The sequence below is a fragment of the Protopterus annectens genome, chromosome 11.part0 (assembly GCF_019279795.1).
Source record: "Protopterus annectens isolate FY-2018-M chromosome 11.part0, PAN1.0, whole genome shotgun sequence".
NCBI lineage: Eukaryota > Metazoa > Chordata > Ceratodontiformes > Protopteridae > Protopterus > Protopterus annectens.
In genome coordinates, this window is record NC_056745.1 from 1,156,786,046 (window position 1) to 1,156,800,735 (window position 14,690).

Here is a 14,690-nt window from a genome sequence, read left to right on the forward strand (position 1 = left end):
ATTACATATTGCTAAACTCTATTTCTACATTTAAGCAAGCTTTATTTTATACCTTATTTATTTTGCATATTTGGAGCAGAATTACTTTCAACCTTAAAACACTCTAACATCATTGACATAAATATTAATATAGTAGACTCCATTGTGGATTTGAGGTAAAATAGTGTGCTTCATCTGTTCTAGCTACATGCTTTCAGTACATATAGTTAGATGTGTTTCTTTAATAGTAGCATTACAACTTGCAGACATTAAAATATTGTGCTGTCTTGTATAGTTTACTGGTTCTGTGTAGATGGAAATGCTTCACCTTTTGCTTATACAGTTGTGATTTAAATATACGTTTGGTGCGAAAATACTTCTTTTTGTCATGGTTTAGCTCTCAAATATCTGATAACATCCATGTCCCCTGTTGTTTAAACTTGACACTTTATCAATATGCTTAGTTCCTGTCAAGATAGCCACATGTTGATTAAAATTGCAGTCTTCTCTTTTAGAGTAAACTGTTAACACCCTTCCTTTACTTTTGGCATTGTTTTGTGCTCGTGTTGCTTTTATTTTCTGTTGCAGAGCAAAAACAGATTTCTCAGGTCAGTGGTAGCAGTTTGGCTTTCAACCCATGGTAGTAAAACACACTTAAGATGTGAAGGGTAGGGTGCAAATTTGCTTTGCTGTTTGCTTTTACTGGAATCACTGTGACTGTTTTCTCAGTCTAGGTGTTCTGCTTTGTTGTTGGGACAATACTTAAATGTCTTCCTTTTATGGATAAAGACACTTTGACTGCAAAGGTGGAGAATGAACATGTGGTAGTACACATTCTTGTTTACTTGAATCATGTGTCCTGACCCTGTTCTTTCCCATTTTCCTAATTTATTGCAGTTTTAGAGGTACCAACAATGTTATCCTATAGTATAGGAGACAAACAAGTAAATTGCGAAAGACCCACAGGTTGCTGATTCGATTAAAAATGGCTGATATTGTTAGGTGGTAGTTAAACTCAGACCAGCAATTAGCAGCAGTCACTATGTATAAGAAGGACATCTGGCAAAATAAAAGTGGTTGCAATCTGTTCAAGACTTTTATAAGTCATTGTTTCACGTAATTGTTATAATGCAGTATCTGCATTCTGGTAATTCGTGTAACAGTTGCATAGGTGTTTTAACATCAGATGTTGTTCTTTACTCCACTGTTTTTTAGATGTACGAAAATCATCAATGCAGATTCTGAGGATCCAAAGTACATCATCAATGTGAAGCAGTTTGCCAAATTTGTGGTTGATCTAAGTGATCAAGTAGCTCCTACAGACATTGAGGAGGGAATGAGAGTTGGGTATGTAGTGCTCCTCTAACTGACAGTCATATTATAATATGGTCATTGTTTATGATTAGATCCAGTAACTGTTGACAAATGCAATTTTGTTTTTGTATAGTGTGGACAGAAACAAATACCAGATCCACATTCCTCTGCCACCTAAAATTGACCCAACTGTTACAATGATGCAGGTAAAATAAATTAGAAAAGAAATTGCTGTACAGTCAGTTTGAAATCTTCTTTGTCATTTGCTTATTTTTTTTTTGGTTTTGTTCTTCAGGTTGAAGAAAAGCCTGATGTGACATATAGTGATGTTGGTGGTTGCAAAGAACAGATTGAAAAGTTGCGAGAGGTTGTGGAGACACCACTGTTACAGGTAAGTGAAGGGCAGTCAGTTTGTAGTCTGTGTTAAAATGCTTCTTTTTTTTCACTTTATATTAATTATTTTAATAATGGCCAAGAACTGCATGCTTTAGATGTAACTTGTTCAATATGAGTGGAGGTTTTGTACTTAATAGCATATCTCAGAATTTCATTATGTTGAGTTTGTAAGAGTTACAGAAATAAGTAGTTGTCCAGTTGTAACTTAGCCTTCAAATGTGACACTTCCTTTAAATGGCATTTATTTTCTTTGCCTTGAAGCTGTAGTTCTTCTCTGCATTTAAGCCTTACAAGTGAGAGGGTGCATTCTGAAGGCAAAATGAGACCTTATAAGATGTAGCATTTTCTTGCCCTCATCCATTCTGTTATTTCTACTTCATGACCCTTTTGGATTTTTATTTTACAAGATTTTGATATATCCGTAGATATGTGTGTGTATGTTTGTGCGTGCATGTATTTGTGCTCAAGTGTGCATGTATACATACACACAAAACTATATTAATGTAATAGAATGTGAGTCTTATCTGTTTTGTTGACAGCCAACTCAGTGAGCATGGCTCAATTGAACTGAAGCTGTCAGGAGTACTAATCCATCAACTGACAAGTTGAGTTACGATCTCATCTTGTCAGCTAAATAACTGACAGTTTGTAATTTAAAAAAAAAGCATTTGCAAGGAGGGTCAGAACCATCCTGCACCCACCACATTCCCTGCTACTAGTATGTACAAAGTCTGAGATGTCAATCTTGTGCAGAAAGGGAGACAGTACATTCTGTATGTAGACAACTTTACTTCTAATCCATAATAACACTCGATCTCTCAACAGATGGCCAATTTATAAACTCCAGCACTGTGACTTCCAGCAGGTGAAACTTGATAGTATAACTTTCAATAAATTGGCCCTTGAAAAAATGGACTATGTGGCATAGTTCGTATCACTGTGCAAACGGTAAGGATATGCAAAGTTTGTGAGTAGATGTCCTGTTATTTCTTCCATGCCTACTGTCCATAGCCTGTCTCCAGCCTTTTTGATAATTCTTTAGCACTCCGATTTCAAGCATTATCAGGTTTATCACTATATGAGTGAGATCAGTCCTCCCAGAGACATTCGGGGCTAGGAATGATGTTAGCAGCCTCCACACACTTTTGTGAGATCTCCCATTTACCGTATGATCAAACTGTCATTTATTCTTTCAAATAATACTAATCTTTGTAGGATAAAATGGATGTATGATTCATTACTCCTGTTTATTCACTTCTTTGTATGACTGCAAGACCTGTCAATAGCTTGTCACGTGGCTTCATATTCCTTGAAGCAGTAGAAACCATTTTCTACACCAGCACTTCTGCCACCAGCCCCTAAATGGCTGCCTGAGACACTTGTCACAGCTCTGGAAATTCTGACAGACATTTAAGCTGTATAAATGGGTGATTGGGTGATTTGTAGTCCTCAGACTTTTAAGCTAAGGTTGAAGGGCAAACATCTCCAACTGGTTTTGGTTGAGTTTGTTTGAAGTCAAAGTATTTTGTCTGAGAAGTGCATCCTTGAGTCTGTTGTTCCATCCTGTCTTGGATGAGTGTCTGGAACCTTTTGGATGATGAGCTTGATCCCAAATATTGGTTTCTTGAATCACCTGGCGACCAGTCCGTGTTATTCGATACTGAGGACCAGAACCTCTTGTCTTGGGACTGGTACCACAGACTCACATACACTCATACACCAACAGGCTGTAGTTGAGAAGGGTCTTTCTTTCTTTTTTTAAGTTTTAAACACCTTTATTACATTATCACTGGTGGTGCTGTGGTAGCGTTGTCGCCTCACAGTTAGACGTTGCCCATTCGATTCTCAGATAGAGCGTCTTCTGTGTGGCGACATGTGTGAACGGCCATTCCTTCGTTGAAGGTTGTGCGTTAGGCCCGGCAAGCCAGCATGTAAAACTCTACTGACAATCATTAGCAGACCGGAGTTCCGCTGTGGCGACCCCTAACCGGGAAAAGCCGAAAGACACAAACATTATGTCATCACTTAAGACGTAGGCAAATGTGTATTAAAGGAAAGAATTCCTGCCTGCCCTTAAACCTCACTCTTCCTCTTAAACATTATTCTGCATGTATTGTTCCCACAATTTCAATTTATTTCTATGTAATTTACTCCATCCCTTTTTCAAAGATCCCTTCTTCCAATTATTTTATCTCTTTTATAATAGTCAATACTTTGAATACAGATGGTTTAGACTTTGATTTCCATTTTCTAGCAGTTGCTTTTTTGGCAGTCAACAGAATTAAATGCAGTAAGGCCTTACTATGTTTAGGCAAGTCAGATCCTGTGTCCCAGCTTAAAAGAATAATTTCCTCAGTAAGAGCCATTTGCTCGCCCATATTTCTGACAGAGTACTCTATAGGGAATTTTTAAAATCTGCCAGGTCATTGCACTCCCAAAAGATATGATCTGTTGTTGTGCATTTTGATTCGATTCAGTGTTTGGGTTATCATATCTGACCAGATTTGAACTTGGCTCCTTATACCAGAGTATTGGATCCAAGAGCTCTGACTCCTCCCCTACCCACAATACCCTCCTTCTGAGTGATTTACCCCAGATCTTGTTTGCCACCTGTTCGACCAGGCATGTCCTCCGAGAGCTCCGAGCACTCACGGTAAGTGAAAGTGTAATTCTTGTTTAAAAATCTCCTACTCCTCCCATTCCTTGTAGGATTGTTAATTACAGTTAGGGATACCTTACATTTCAGAGTTGGCATAGGCAGTTATTATGAGAAGGTACAATATATAGGTAGTTTAAACTTCTATGGCAAATACAGTGTTACTGTGTAGAAGTTCATGCTTCATCATGATCCCTTTCCACTATGAATTATAACCTTATCATTGTGTTATATATGAGCCTTAACTGTGTAGCATATTACATTAGCTTATTACAGAGCAACAGTGAATGTTTTCAAGTACAAGAAAGAATATACAGTAATGGACAGCACGTCTTTTTTTCATATATTAGATGAAACATGCTTGCACATTAATTACAGACATTAGATATTACTAAGGAGACTATATATATGTAACAAGTGATCTTTATAATTATATGATTCAGATTAGTATGATTCTACTTGATATAATAAACAAAAATTATTTATTTAACTAATGTACTTAGTATACATATTTTATAGTACAGGGTTGAAAAAGGAGGAGAATTACAGGAGAGGGAATGTAAGAGATATAAACTTATGTGTTTATTAGTAAAGTGTGGAGTATGGATAGGGAAGAAGCAAAAGGGAGAAAGAAAAGTTAGGGGACTGTACAGTGATAATAGTATTTTAAGGTATAAGTAAAAGAGACAAGTTATCAGTTGTATAAAATATACAGTAGAGAGTCTCTTATCCGAGCTAATTGGGACCTAGGGTAGTTTGGATAATCAGTATAACCATATAATTGAACCAGATTAAAAAAACTTCTAAAAATGTTTTGATGAACATTAAACAAGAAGAATAAAACAAAGTCACTGTAACTGCAAAACATTACAGTATATTATTGTAGTACAAGCTCTAAAAACATGCTCAAGCAAATATGTATAATGTTTGCTTATTCAGACTTTATGATTTTTTTTACCTGAAAACTTTGGAAGGCTGCATTCAGATAATTGATGATCTGATGCTATCCATATCATTATTCATCATGGATGGATTGTGGATCCGACCTCGGATCTGAGCCGGCAACTGAAGGACAGATCCAAAGCTCAAGCTCCTCCCCTTCCCATAATCCCTCGCTGACCTACAACCCTCAGATCTTGTTTGCCACAAAAACACTCGGATGTGTATCGTACAGCTCAAGCAACTTAAGTTCAGATAAGTGTAATTTGCCTTTTCTTTTGGGGTTTCTTTCCCTTATTATTATTGTTTTAGTGTTCCCTTTTCATCAGTGTAGTTGGTTTATCCCCCCAGTAGCTTTCCTAAGCCTTTTTCTGTGGGTTTCCTCCTTTTTTCCCCCAGGCCTTCGGTAGTGTTTCTCCCTCTGGGGTCTCTTTTTAACTTAGCTGTCCCTCTGTTAGCTCCCTTTCTGCCAGTAAGGAAAGTTTTGTATTTCCCCCTCCCTGTAGAGAGTGCAGGTGTTGTTTGGGTGTGTGCATGTGTGTGCTTTATTTCCAAAATGTCTGAGAAACCTTTAGGCTTTAAAAGATGCTCCTCGTGCAGTTGGAAAATGCCCCATTCTGACTTGCACAAGGAGTGCATTTATTGCCTTGGAGAGAGTCACCTGGAGTTTGAATGCAACATTTGTGTTGGATTCAACCCCAGGGCTCTCTTGGATTGCAGGAATAAACTCCTGTTAAAGGGACTTGCTAAAGGGGGTCCTCTTGCCTCCGGCTCCCCCTCTAAGCACCCCAAGGTTCTCAAAAGGAAGACCTTCTGTTCTTCCTCGAGGAGTTCCCCTTAAAAAAGACAAGGCTCTTGGATCGCAGATCCCAAGATCTGAGCCCAGCCTCTTTGGCTTTGGATCCGGGCTCTTCTGCTCCAAGCACCTCAGATCAGTCTGTTGGATCTGAGGCCTTGGAACCTCGGAGGCCCTCGGATCTGACTTGGCACAAGCCTCCTTCAGATCTGGCCCGACTATTGGATCTGCCTTTGGTGCCAACTAAACCGTCGGATCCATCTAAGTCTTTGGATCCAAAGATTATATCGGATCCAATAGTCATTGGCAGCTCCCCCCTCGAGGTCCAGAAGTTCGGATCCAAGGCATAGGAGTTGGTCTCCCTCCCAAGACTGCAGGACAGTGTCAGGGTCTCCGGCCAGGTCGGGTCATTCTTCAATATCCTCCAGTTCTTCCAGCAGTCTGCTCCCCACTGATATGGATAGGATGATGAGGAGTTTTCTCAAGGCCCAAATCAAGTTGGGCTTGCTACCATCCCCTGGCTCAGTTGCCCAGGGAATCTCTCCCATACATGGGACTTCACTCTCCTCGTCCGACCCACCCGGGTTTGAATCATCAGGATTGGGGCATTCCCTGTGAGAGGCTGACAGTGTCAGTTATCCCTCCCTTTACAACACAGTCAGGGTCCCGCGTTCCACCACTCTTGGAGCTGGCTGCATCTTGTCCCCACAAGGTCTATCCTGGTTCCTGGGGGGTGGGGTTGGGCATGGAGTTTTTAGACCGGTCTCTCCCTCTGGGAGCCTCAGCACTGGACAGCTTGGGGCCAATATCGTCTGTAGACATTGGTGCTGTGTCAGGGTCCCTCCTTCCTTCCTGAGCAGCTGTGGCGTGGGAGAGGAGAGGGGGGGAGCCTTGTCCAGTCCATCGGCCTTCTAGGCGGTAGAGAGAACTTTCTCTGGCTGGACAGTTACTTCTCCTTTGTCTCTAGATCCTTCCCAGCCCTTCCCGACTTTGGGTGGCAAGCCCTCATCATCCTTCCAGGGTCAGCCCTTCCATGAGCACCTTCAGATGGGGATTACCCTGCTCAGGGGTCCCTGCCTCTTCCGAGTCTTTCCCAGAGCCCACCATGAAGGAGCCCCCTTGGAAGAGGACTCACAAGAGGAGGCATTTGGACTCCCCTGGAGAGTCCCTCACTGAGGACATGGATTTTGAGGAGGGAGACAGGTCCCCCAGACTTCTCTCTGAGGAAGTATCCTTTGGGGACATCCTTGAGATTCTAAAGGAAAGAGGTGGTTGGTCTTTCCCCACCCCATCTTCAGAGGAATCAGTATTCCTTAAGGCCTTCGGGACAGGCCCATCTTCTACCTGGGTGTCTCCCCCTGCCGACTAGCTTGTAGAGCTCATTACCGACAGGGCATGGAAGGAGCCGGACACAGTGGAACCAGTTCCCAAAAAGACTGACAAATTTCTTTGTCCCCCAAAGGATAATACTTGTTGGAGTAAGGGCATCCCCGTTGATGCCATTGTGGTGGCCACAGCTACAAAGAAGGTGCTCGTCGAACACGGCTCCACAGTCCATCCCCCGAACAGGGAGTCTTGGGCAGTTGACCGCTTTGGGAAGCACTTGTTTGCCTTAGCTACATTGGGGCTGAGAGCAACCAACTACATAGCACATTTTACCCGGCTTCAAAGGGATTTGGTCTCAGAAGTCACCACCTCCCTTTCAGAGTTGCTGCCTTTGGAGAGTCCTAAATTGGTCTCTCTGAAGCTATCCACTCTAACTTCCCTGTCTAATGCTTTGATGAGGTTGATCTCCAATACAACGGAGGCCTCCTCTCAAGAAGCGGGCACAGGTATTGCCATTAGACAACATGCATGGCTTCACCTTTGCCTTTTGGCGGAACCCTTTAAGGCGTCTTTTACTAATGCCTCCTTTGACTGGACTAATACCTGTTCCCTCTGTCAAAGAGACATTGACCCGCAGTGAGTAGGAGGAGAAGACTCTGTCCGCAGTGAGGATCAAGTTCTCTGTTCCCCAACGATCCTTGTCCAAGAATCAGAGGGGCAGTAAGAAATTTTGGTTCTGCTGGACTCAGTCCCCCTTCCAGGATGCTCCACAGGAATCCTCTTCTGCTGGCTGGGGTAGGGAATTCAATGGCAGACATTGCTTCAGAGGCAGAGGGGGTCCACAGAACCAGGGCTTCCGGGAACCCTTCTCAGAGAAGCCCACTCAGTGCTCCTGAAGTGCTGCCCTGCCCTGGAGGCAGTTGGGGGATGACGCACCTTTCACCCACTAGCCGGAACAAATATCACCACAGATCAGTGGGTGTTAAAGATAATTTCCAGGGTTTATTTCATACCCCTTTTTTCAGCTTCCTCCAATTCCAAAATCTCTCCCAGGCATTCCACCCCACCAAAGGGAGTTGGCCCATCGTGAGGTCCCAAGACCTTATTTTAAAAAGAGCCATTCAAGAGGTCCCACCTGGACAATGATGGTCCAAAACTTACTCTCTCCTTTTTTTTTTTTTTTTTTTTGTGCCGAAAAGGACCGGGGACATGTGTCCCATTTTGGACCTCAGCGAGTTGAACCTGTCAGTCAAGAAGTCCAAGTTTCAGATGGTCACTATACAGTCCATTCTGCCTCTTCTGCGCAAGGATGATTGGATGTGCTCAGTGGAGCTCAGGTAAGTGTACTGTCATAACAAAATCGATGGATGCTCCAGGAGATACCGGCGCTTTCGGTTAGGGGCCAGTCACTACCAGTTCAGAACATTGCCCTTTGGACTCACCACAACCCACCCCCCCTCGGGTTTTTACCAAATGCATAGCAGTAATGGCAGCTCATCTCCAACTGCAAGGATTCCAGGTCTTTCCATACCTGGACGATTGATTCCTCATGGCCCCCATGAGGCATTAACTGTCTATGGCCTCTGACCCTCCACCTCTTTCACGATCTTGGCATCACAGCCAACCTCTCCAAGTCAAATCTTCCCTGTGTCATAGCCTAGAGTTTATTGGGGTTCTTCTAGACATGGTGTCAGAGACTGCAGCACTCCCTCCCCACAGAGTTCAAATCATTCTGGACTAGGTCCATCAGTTGCTGACACTCGATCATCCCACAGCCCACTTAATCTTGTAGGAGCTAGGTTCAATGGCAGCTGCTATCCAGCTAGTGCCTCTTGCCAGATATCACAAGATGGTTCTGCAGTGGACCCTGGCAGTTCAGTAGTCTGCTCAGGTTCACCCTATGTCCATTACCAGTGAGAGTGGTGAGCATTGTACTGCCTGTCTGACACTAGAGGAGTGGTTTCCAGCTCTGAAATTGTAATTTTAGCCATTTTGGACTGATTTCTATCCCTTTCAACTTTCTGGCTTAAAAAACGGGTGTTTTTTTGCACATTTGTCACATCGTGCAGCACCGCCAAGCTACGGTTAAACTATTCCAGGTGCCAGAAAGTCTGCTCTTCAAATTCTACCTTAGAACTAGCTGGTTTCTTAGTAGTAGCACTAAAATCTGAACCCCTGTGACTAGCACTTGTTCTAGAACCTGCTGGAAAGCACTAGGAAGCCTTAAACTGATACAAGCACTAAACTCTCCTTGTTAATAAGGAGAAATTAATCATAGACACTAAACAGCCTATAATTCCAAAGTACCTTGCAAAGGTAAGGGAAAACAGCTCTTGATTTACAAAAAAGCACCTAAACAGGCATGTCCAAGGGTCAGCTTCCAGTGATTTCTCCTGTCCACCTGGTGAATTTGGGCATACTGGGGCAATGCAGCAACTGCCTCATGTAGACAGACAGCCCTCTTCTCCTACTACCCAACACTACAACCTGCGAGAGATGCACTTACATAGCCAAACTGGAAGCAAAGCTCTCTCCAGCCAAGATTGTGCTAGGCAGTCAAGAGGAGAAGGTTAATACCTGCACTACACCTCAAGCAACACATAGCTCTTCAAAACCCACACCATCAACACCCACACATAGCAACACTAAACCCACATATGGGGAGGCCCTTAACATTAACCTGCCCAAGCAACAAGGACCTCCGAAGCTGAAATGCAAACAAACACCAGTCACAACCAAAGTGAGTACATAACTTCACAGTCACAACCAAAGTGACACATAACTCACAACACCAGTGTGCCACCCAACAACAGCCCCTAAGGTAAGACAATGTACCCAACACTTTAGTCATAGGTTACTCTGTAGTCAAGCACTCTGATGTCCCACTCACCAGGCTGAACAAGGAGAAAATTACAGTCAGCTGCCTGTCGGGTGCCAGGATCTGCCACATAACGCACGCACTCAAGTCACTCCACAACAAGTACAAATACGACTCTGTCATTGTCCATGTTGGAGTGAATGACTTGAGACGTACCTCCCTGGACTACATGAAAAAAGACATGGAAGAGCTCTCAGATCATGTGACCCAGGCAGGTATGACCTTAGCCCTGAGTAGCATCCTGCCTTTGCCCTGTATGATACCACAGTATAAGGGCAAAATGATTGACTTCAACAATTGGCTAAACTTCTGGTGTCATTCAAAGGGGATCCAGTATCTGTCTGCCTAGGATGACATGATCGACAGACCACGATGCTTTGCCAGAGATGGTCTGCACCTGTCACCCCTGGGATTCAGGTTACTGGCTAAAGCTCTCGCCACCCCTATAGTGCCTTTTTTAGGCGAGGTTCAAAGGACAAAACCACCACCATAACAGATACAAGCATGTAAAATCTGAAGGTAATGCTACTCAATGCTAGAAGTCTAAACCTCAAAATGCACTCTCTCGAGACACTCCTAAAAATGGAGAACATCGATATCTGTGCAGTAACTGAGACCTTGTTCAAGGCTCCAGAGAGCACCCCTGCAATACCAGGCTACAACTTTTACCACAGTTTTCGGCCACCAAACCAAGACCGAAACACTAAAGGTGGAGGAGTGTCCATATTCACCAAGGATATTCACACCTCCAGGATGGTTGCCCAACACAATGCATCTGAAATTCTCCAGGTGCAACTAACATATTAGGTAAGACTGCAGTCTAAATTGTAGCTTGCTACAGGTTCCCCACCATGCCCCAATATTCTCACTACACCTTTCTAAACATACTGGACAATATTAAGATACAACCAAACACCCTAATACTGGGTGGTTTCACCTACCTTGCCATTAACTGGGAAAACTACTCTGGTACCAACACCTTTTCCCAATGGTTCTTGGAATTCATAAATTCCAGCGCCCTGGATCAACTAATCCATTGTCCCACCAGGGGCTCCAATATCCTAGACCTGATCATTACCACCATGGGAGATAGATGCTCCACACCAGTGGTCACCCCTGATTGGTTAGGTCTGACCATAAGCAAATCACCCTTGACATCCACATCCCATCCCCATCCCCCAGTAAGGAAACCTCCATAAAAAAGTTCTCCAAAGCCAATTTCATGCTACTCAAGTCAGAAGTGACAAACTTCATGACACCCATGCAGATGGGAGCTGAAAGTTCGACTGCTGAATCCTACACTAAGGCACTGTACGAGCACATCCACTTGTGCATGAATTGTGCCATCCCAGATAGAACCAAGATGCTCTCCTCCAAAAAAAGGAAGCCAATCTGGTGGTCCCCTACCATAAACAAACTGTACAACAGAAGAAAGAAACTTTTGCATAAAAAGAGGAAAATCCCTGGATGCAAAAAACTCCCTTACCAGCCTCAGTAAGAAGCTGAAATCCCTCATAAAATCCTCCAAAGCTAGTTACGAAAATAAAATTGCCAAAAATTCCAAAGACAACCACAAGGCATTCTATAGTTATGTCAAGAATCTAAATGGCAATGCTCAGATATGCTCTGAGCTACAACAGAATGACATTAAATTAACTGATCCCAAGGATATTGCCAATATCCTGGCAGATTGATTTAGTGCAAACTTCACTCCCCTCTCACCCCCTAAAGGGCCCATCTCAATACCAAACGATTGCCAAATTCCGGTAATCATGGCCACACAGGTAGAACCTGCACTCTCCAAAGCTAAGAATACAGCATCCATGGAACCAGATGACATCCCGGGCTGTGTACTACATGAACTACAAAATGAACTGGCACCACACTTGTGTCATGTTTAATCATAGCCTCACCTTAGGCTTTGTGCCCACTGAGTGGCGCACAGCTACAGTTCTCCCACTCCATTAGGGGGGATCCACCTTGGATCCTGGGAGCTACCGTCCCATCAGTCTGACGAGCCTGATCTGCATAGGCATGAAACGCATTATCATGGAACTTATTGGCAACCTTCAAACACTGGACCCCACCCAGGTTGGGTTTGTGAATGGCCGATCTTGTCTCCTGAACCTGATTGACTTCTTCGAATCAGTCTCTAGAGCTGTGGACGAGGGTAAAGCGGTCCACATAGCCTATCTGGACCTCGCCAAGGCCTTCGACACCATCCCCCACTCTGGAATCATAGATAAACTTACTAAGCTAGGTATAAATCCCTACGTCACTCGATGGTTTGCCAACTGGCTTACTGACAGAACCCACACTGTATAAGTAGCCGACTCCAAATCCATCTCCAGACAAGTGACAAGTGGAGTACCTCAGAGTTCAGTCCTGGGACCACTCTTGTTTGGCATCTGCTTCTCTGAAGTACAGGCCAGCACTAAGGGACTCTGGCTAGCAAAGTTTGCAGATAACTGCAAACTGGGAGCCATTATTGAATCCCCAAATGATGTGGATATTCTACAAAAGAGCCTTACAGAAACAGATGCTTGGTGCCAGAGCCATGAGCTCAAGCTTAATGCCAAGAAATATATAGTTATCCCCTCTGGGAAAAACCATGTACCCGTGAATTACCACATAGGTGGCAATACACTAAACACTGAAAGTGTGATGAAAGACTTAGGGACAAAGGTGGACAGTGGTCTCACCTTCGATAACCACATCGCCACAACAGTCAGGAAATCCTTCTGTGTGGCACACCTCATCACTAAGGGCTTTTCATCCAGAAAAAAAGAGGTCATTGTCCCACTGTACTCATCCCTCATAAGACCCATTATAGAGTACAATGCCCTGTTTGGTATGTACCTCACAAGACATCTGCAACAGCTGGAAAGGCCGCAGAAATACCTCACTAAAAGAATCACAGGCCTAAAGCAGATGCCCTATATTGACTGTCTAAAAAAACTCCAGCTATACTCTGTGGCATACCGTCTACTCAGAGGCGATCTCTGCTTAACATACAAGGCCATGTCAAACCCTGAGCTGTTGGACATGCTCCACTTAAAGAAATCCCAATCTCTCAGAGCCACACGCTCCAGGGATCTAAACCTTATCACAATGAACAAAACATGTTGGAGGGATAGGTTCCTGACCCAGAGACTCCCCATACTCTGGAATAGACTGCCCATACATGTCAAGCAGAGCGCCTCCTTGGCGCTCTTCAAAAGGAACCTTGACGATTGGATGGGAGATAGGAAATTCATCCCAGGGATCACGTCAGTCGCTCTGCTAGACAGGGGTCCAGGGACGTAAATATTGCGGGAAGAAATATCCAGGGAATTGTTATGGCTAGGCTTGTATAGGCTCTAGGGCCGATAGCCTAGTACCAACCTATGAACCTATGACCGTCAGGATCTCTCAGGTGTGTAGAAACCACCTTGCTTGGTGGCGTTAAACTCAGGATCTGATTCTGGGCAGCCTCTTTTGTCTTCCCCAACCCAAGGCCACGGTGACCACGGACACCTCCCTGTTGGGGTGGGGGCATTTTTGGGGATGGACGGTTCAAGGCACGTGGTCCCCTGTAGAGACAAAATTGCACATAAATGTCCTGGAGATGAGAGCAGTCCTTCTAACATTGCAAGCATTTCAGGTCTGTCTCCCTCTTGGGACTATAGCAGTTCAAACAGACAACATAGCAGTGGTCTGGTACATCAACAAGCAGGGGGGAACATGGTCTTATCCCTTGTGCAGAGAGACCATGAGAGTGTGGGAATGAGTGATGTCCCTCCAGGTGCTTTCTTTTTGCAAAGCATATCTCCGGCAGTTCCAACATATTAGCCAACAAACTGGTGTATCTTAGTCTTCATGAGTGGTCTTTGAATCCATCAGTGGCACATCGGATGTTCGACCGTTGGGGTCTTCCTTGCTGCAATTTATTTGCCTTCCCTGTCAACCACAAATGCAGCAATTACTTTACCCTGATTCCCCCCCCCCTTGGGGGAGTCTCCCAGGGACACTGTAGTTCATGATTGGCCATCTGGGCTCCTATATGCCTACCCCCCAACCCCCCTCATTCCCAAAGTTTTGCAGAAAGCCTGTCACCTGAAGACCCCTCTCATCCTCATGGCCTCATTTTGGCCTCGTCAGGTGTGGTTCTCCCTGCTTTGGTCCCATCTCACGTATCCTCCTTGGATATTGGATCCCACCCCGGATCTCATTTCTCATCCTTGGGAGGCTTCCTCTTCCTGACCTTCAGTCTCTTTGTCTAACCGCATGGTTCCTCCAATTCCAGTTATCTTTTCCCATTCCAGGCTTTCCTGTCCTGTGAAGAATATTATCTTAGCTTCTCAAAAACCATCTACCAAGAAGGTATATTCTAGCAAGTGGAAAAGATTCTCAATTTGGGCCAGACA

At 44.0% G+C, this 14,690-nt stretch overlaps 1 protein-coding gene across 1 annotated transcript in view; it reads left to right on the forward strand.

Annotated features, from left to right (window-relative positions):
• The window catches only part of LOC122815754 (26S proteasome regulatory subunit 7), a 583,850-nt gene that overhangs the window by 142,301 nt on the left and 426,859 nt on the right, over window positions 1-14,690 (forward strand). Inside the window, exons 5-7 of the mRNA XM_044088516.1 lie at window positions 1,195-1,326; window positions 1,427-1,499; window positions 1,589-1,684. Of these exons, the coding sequence (XP_043944451.1) occupies window positions 1,195-1,326; window positions 1,427-1,499; window positions 1,589-1,684 (301 nt within the window). The remainder of the gene's footprint in view (window positions 1-1,194; window positions 1,327-1,426; window positions 1,500-1,588; window positions 1,685-14,690) is intronic.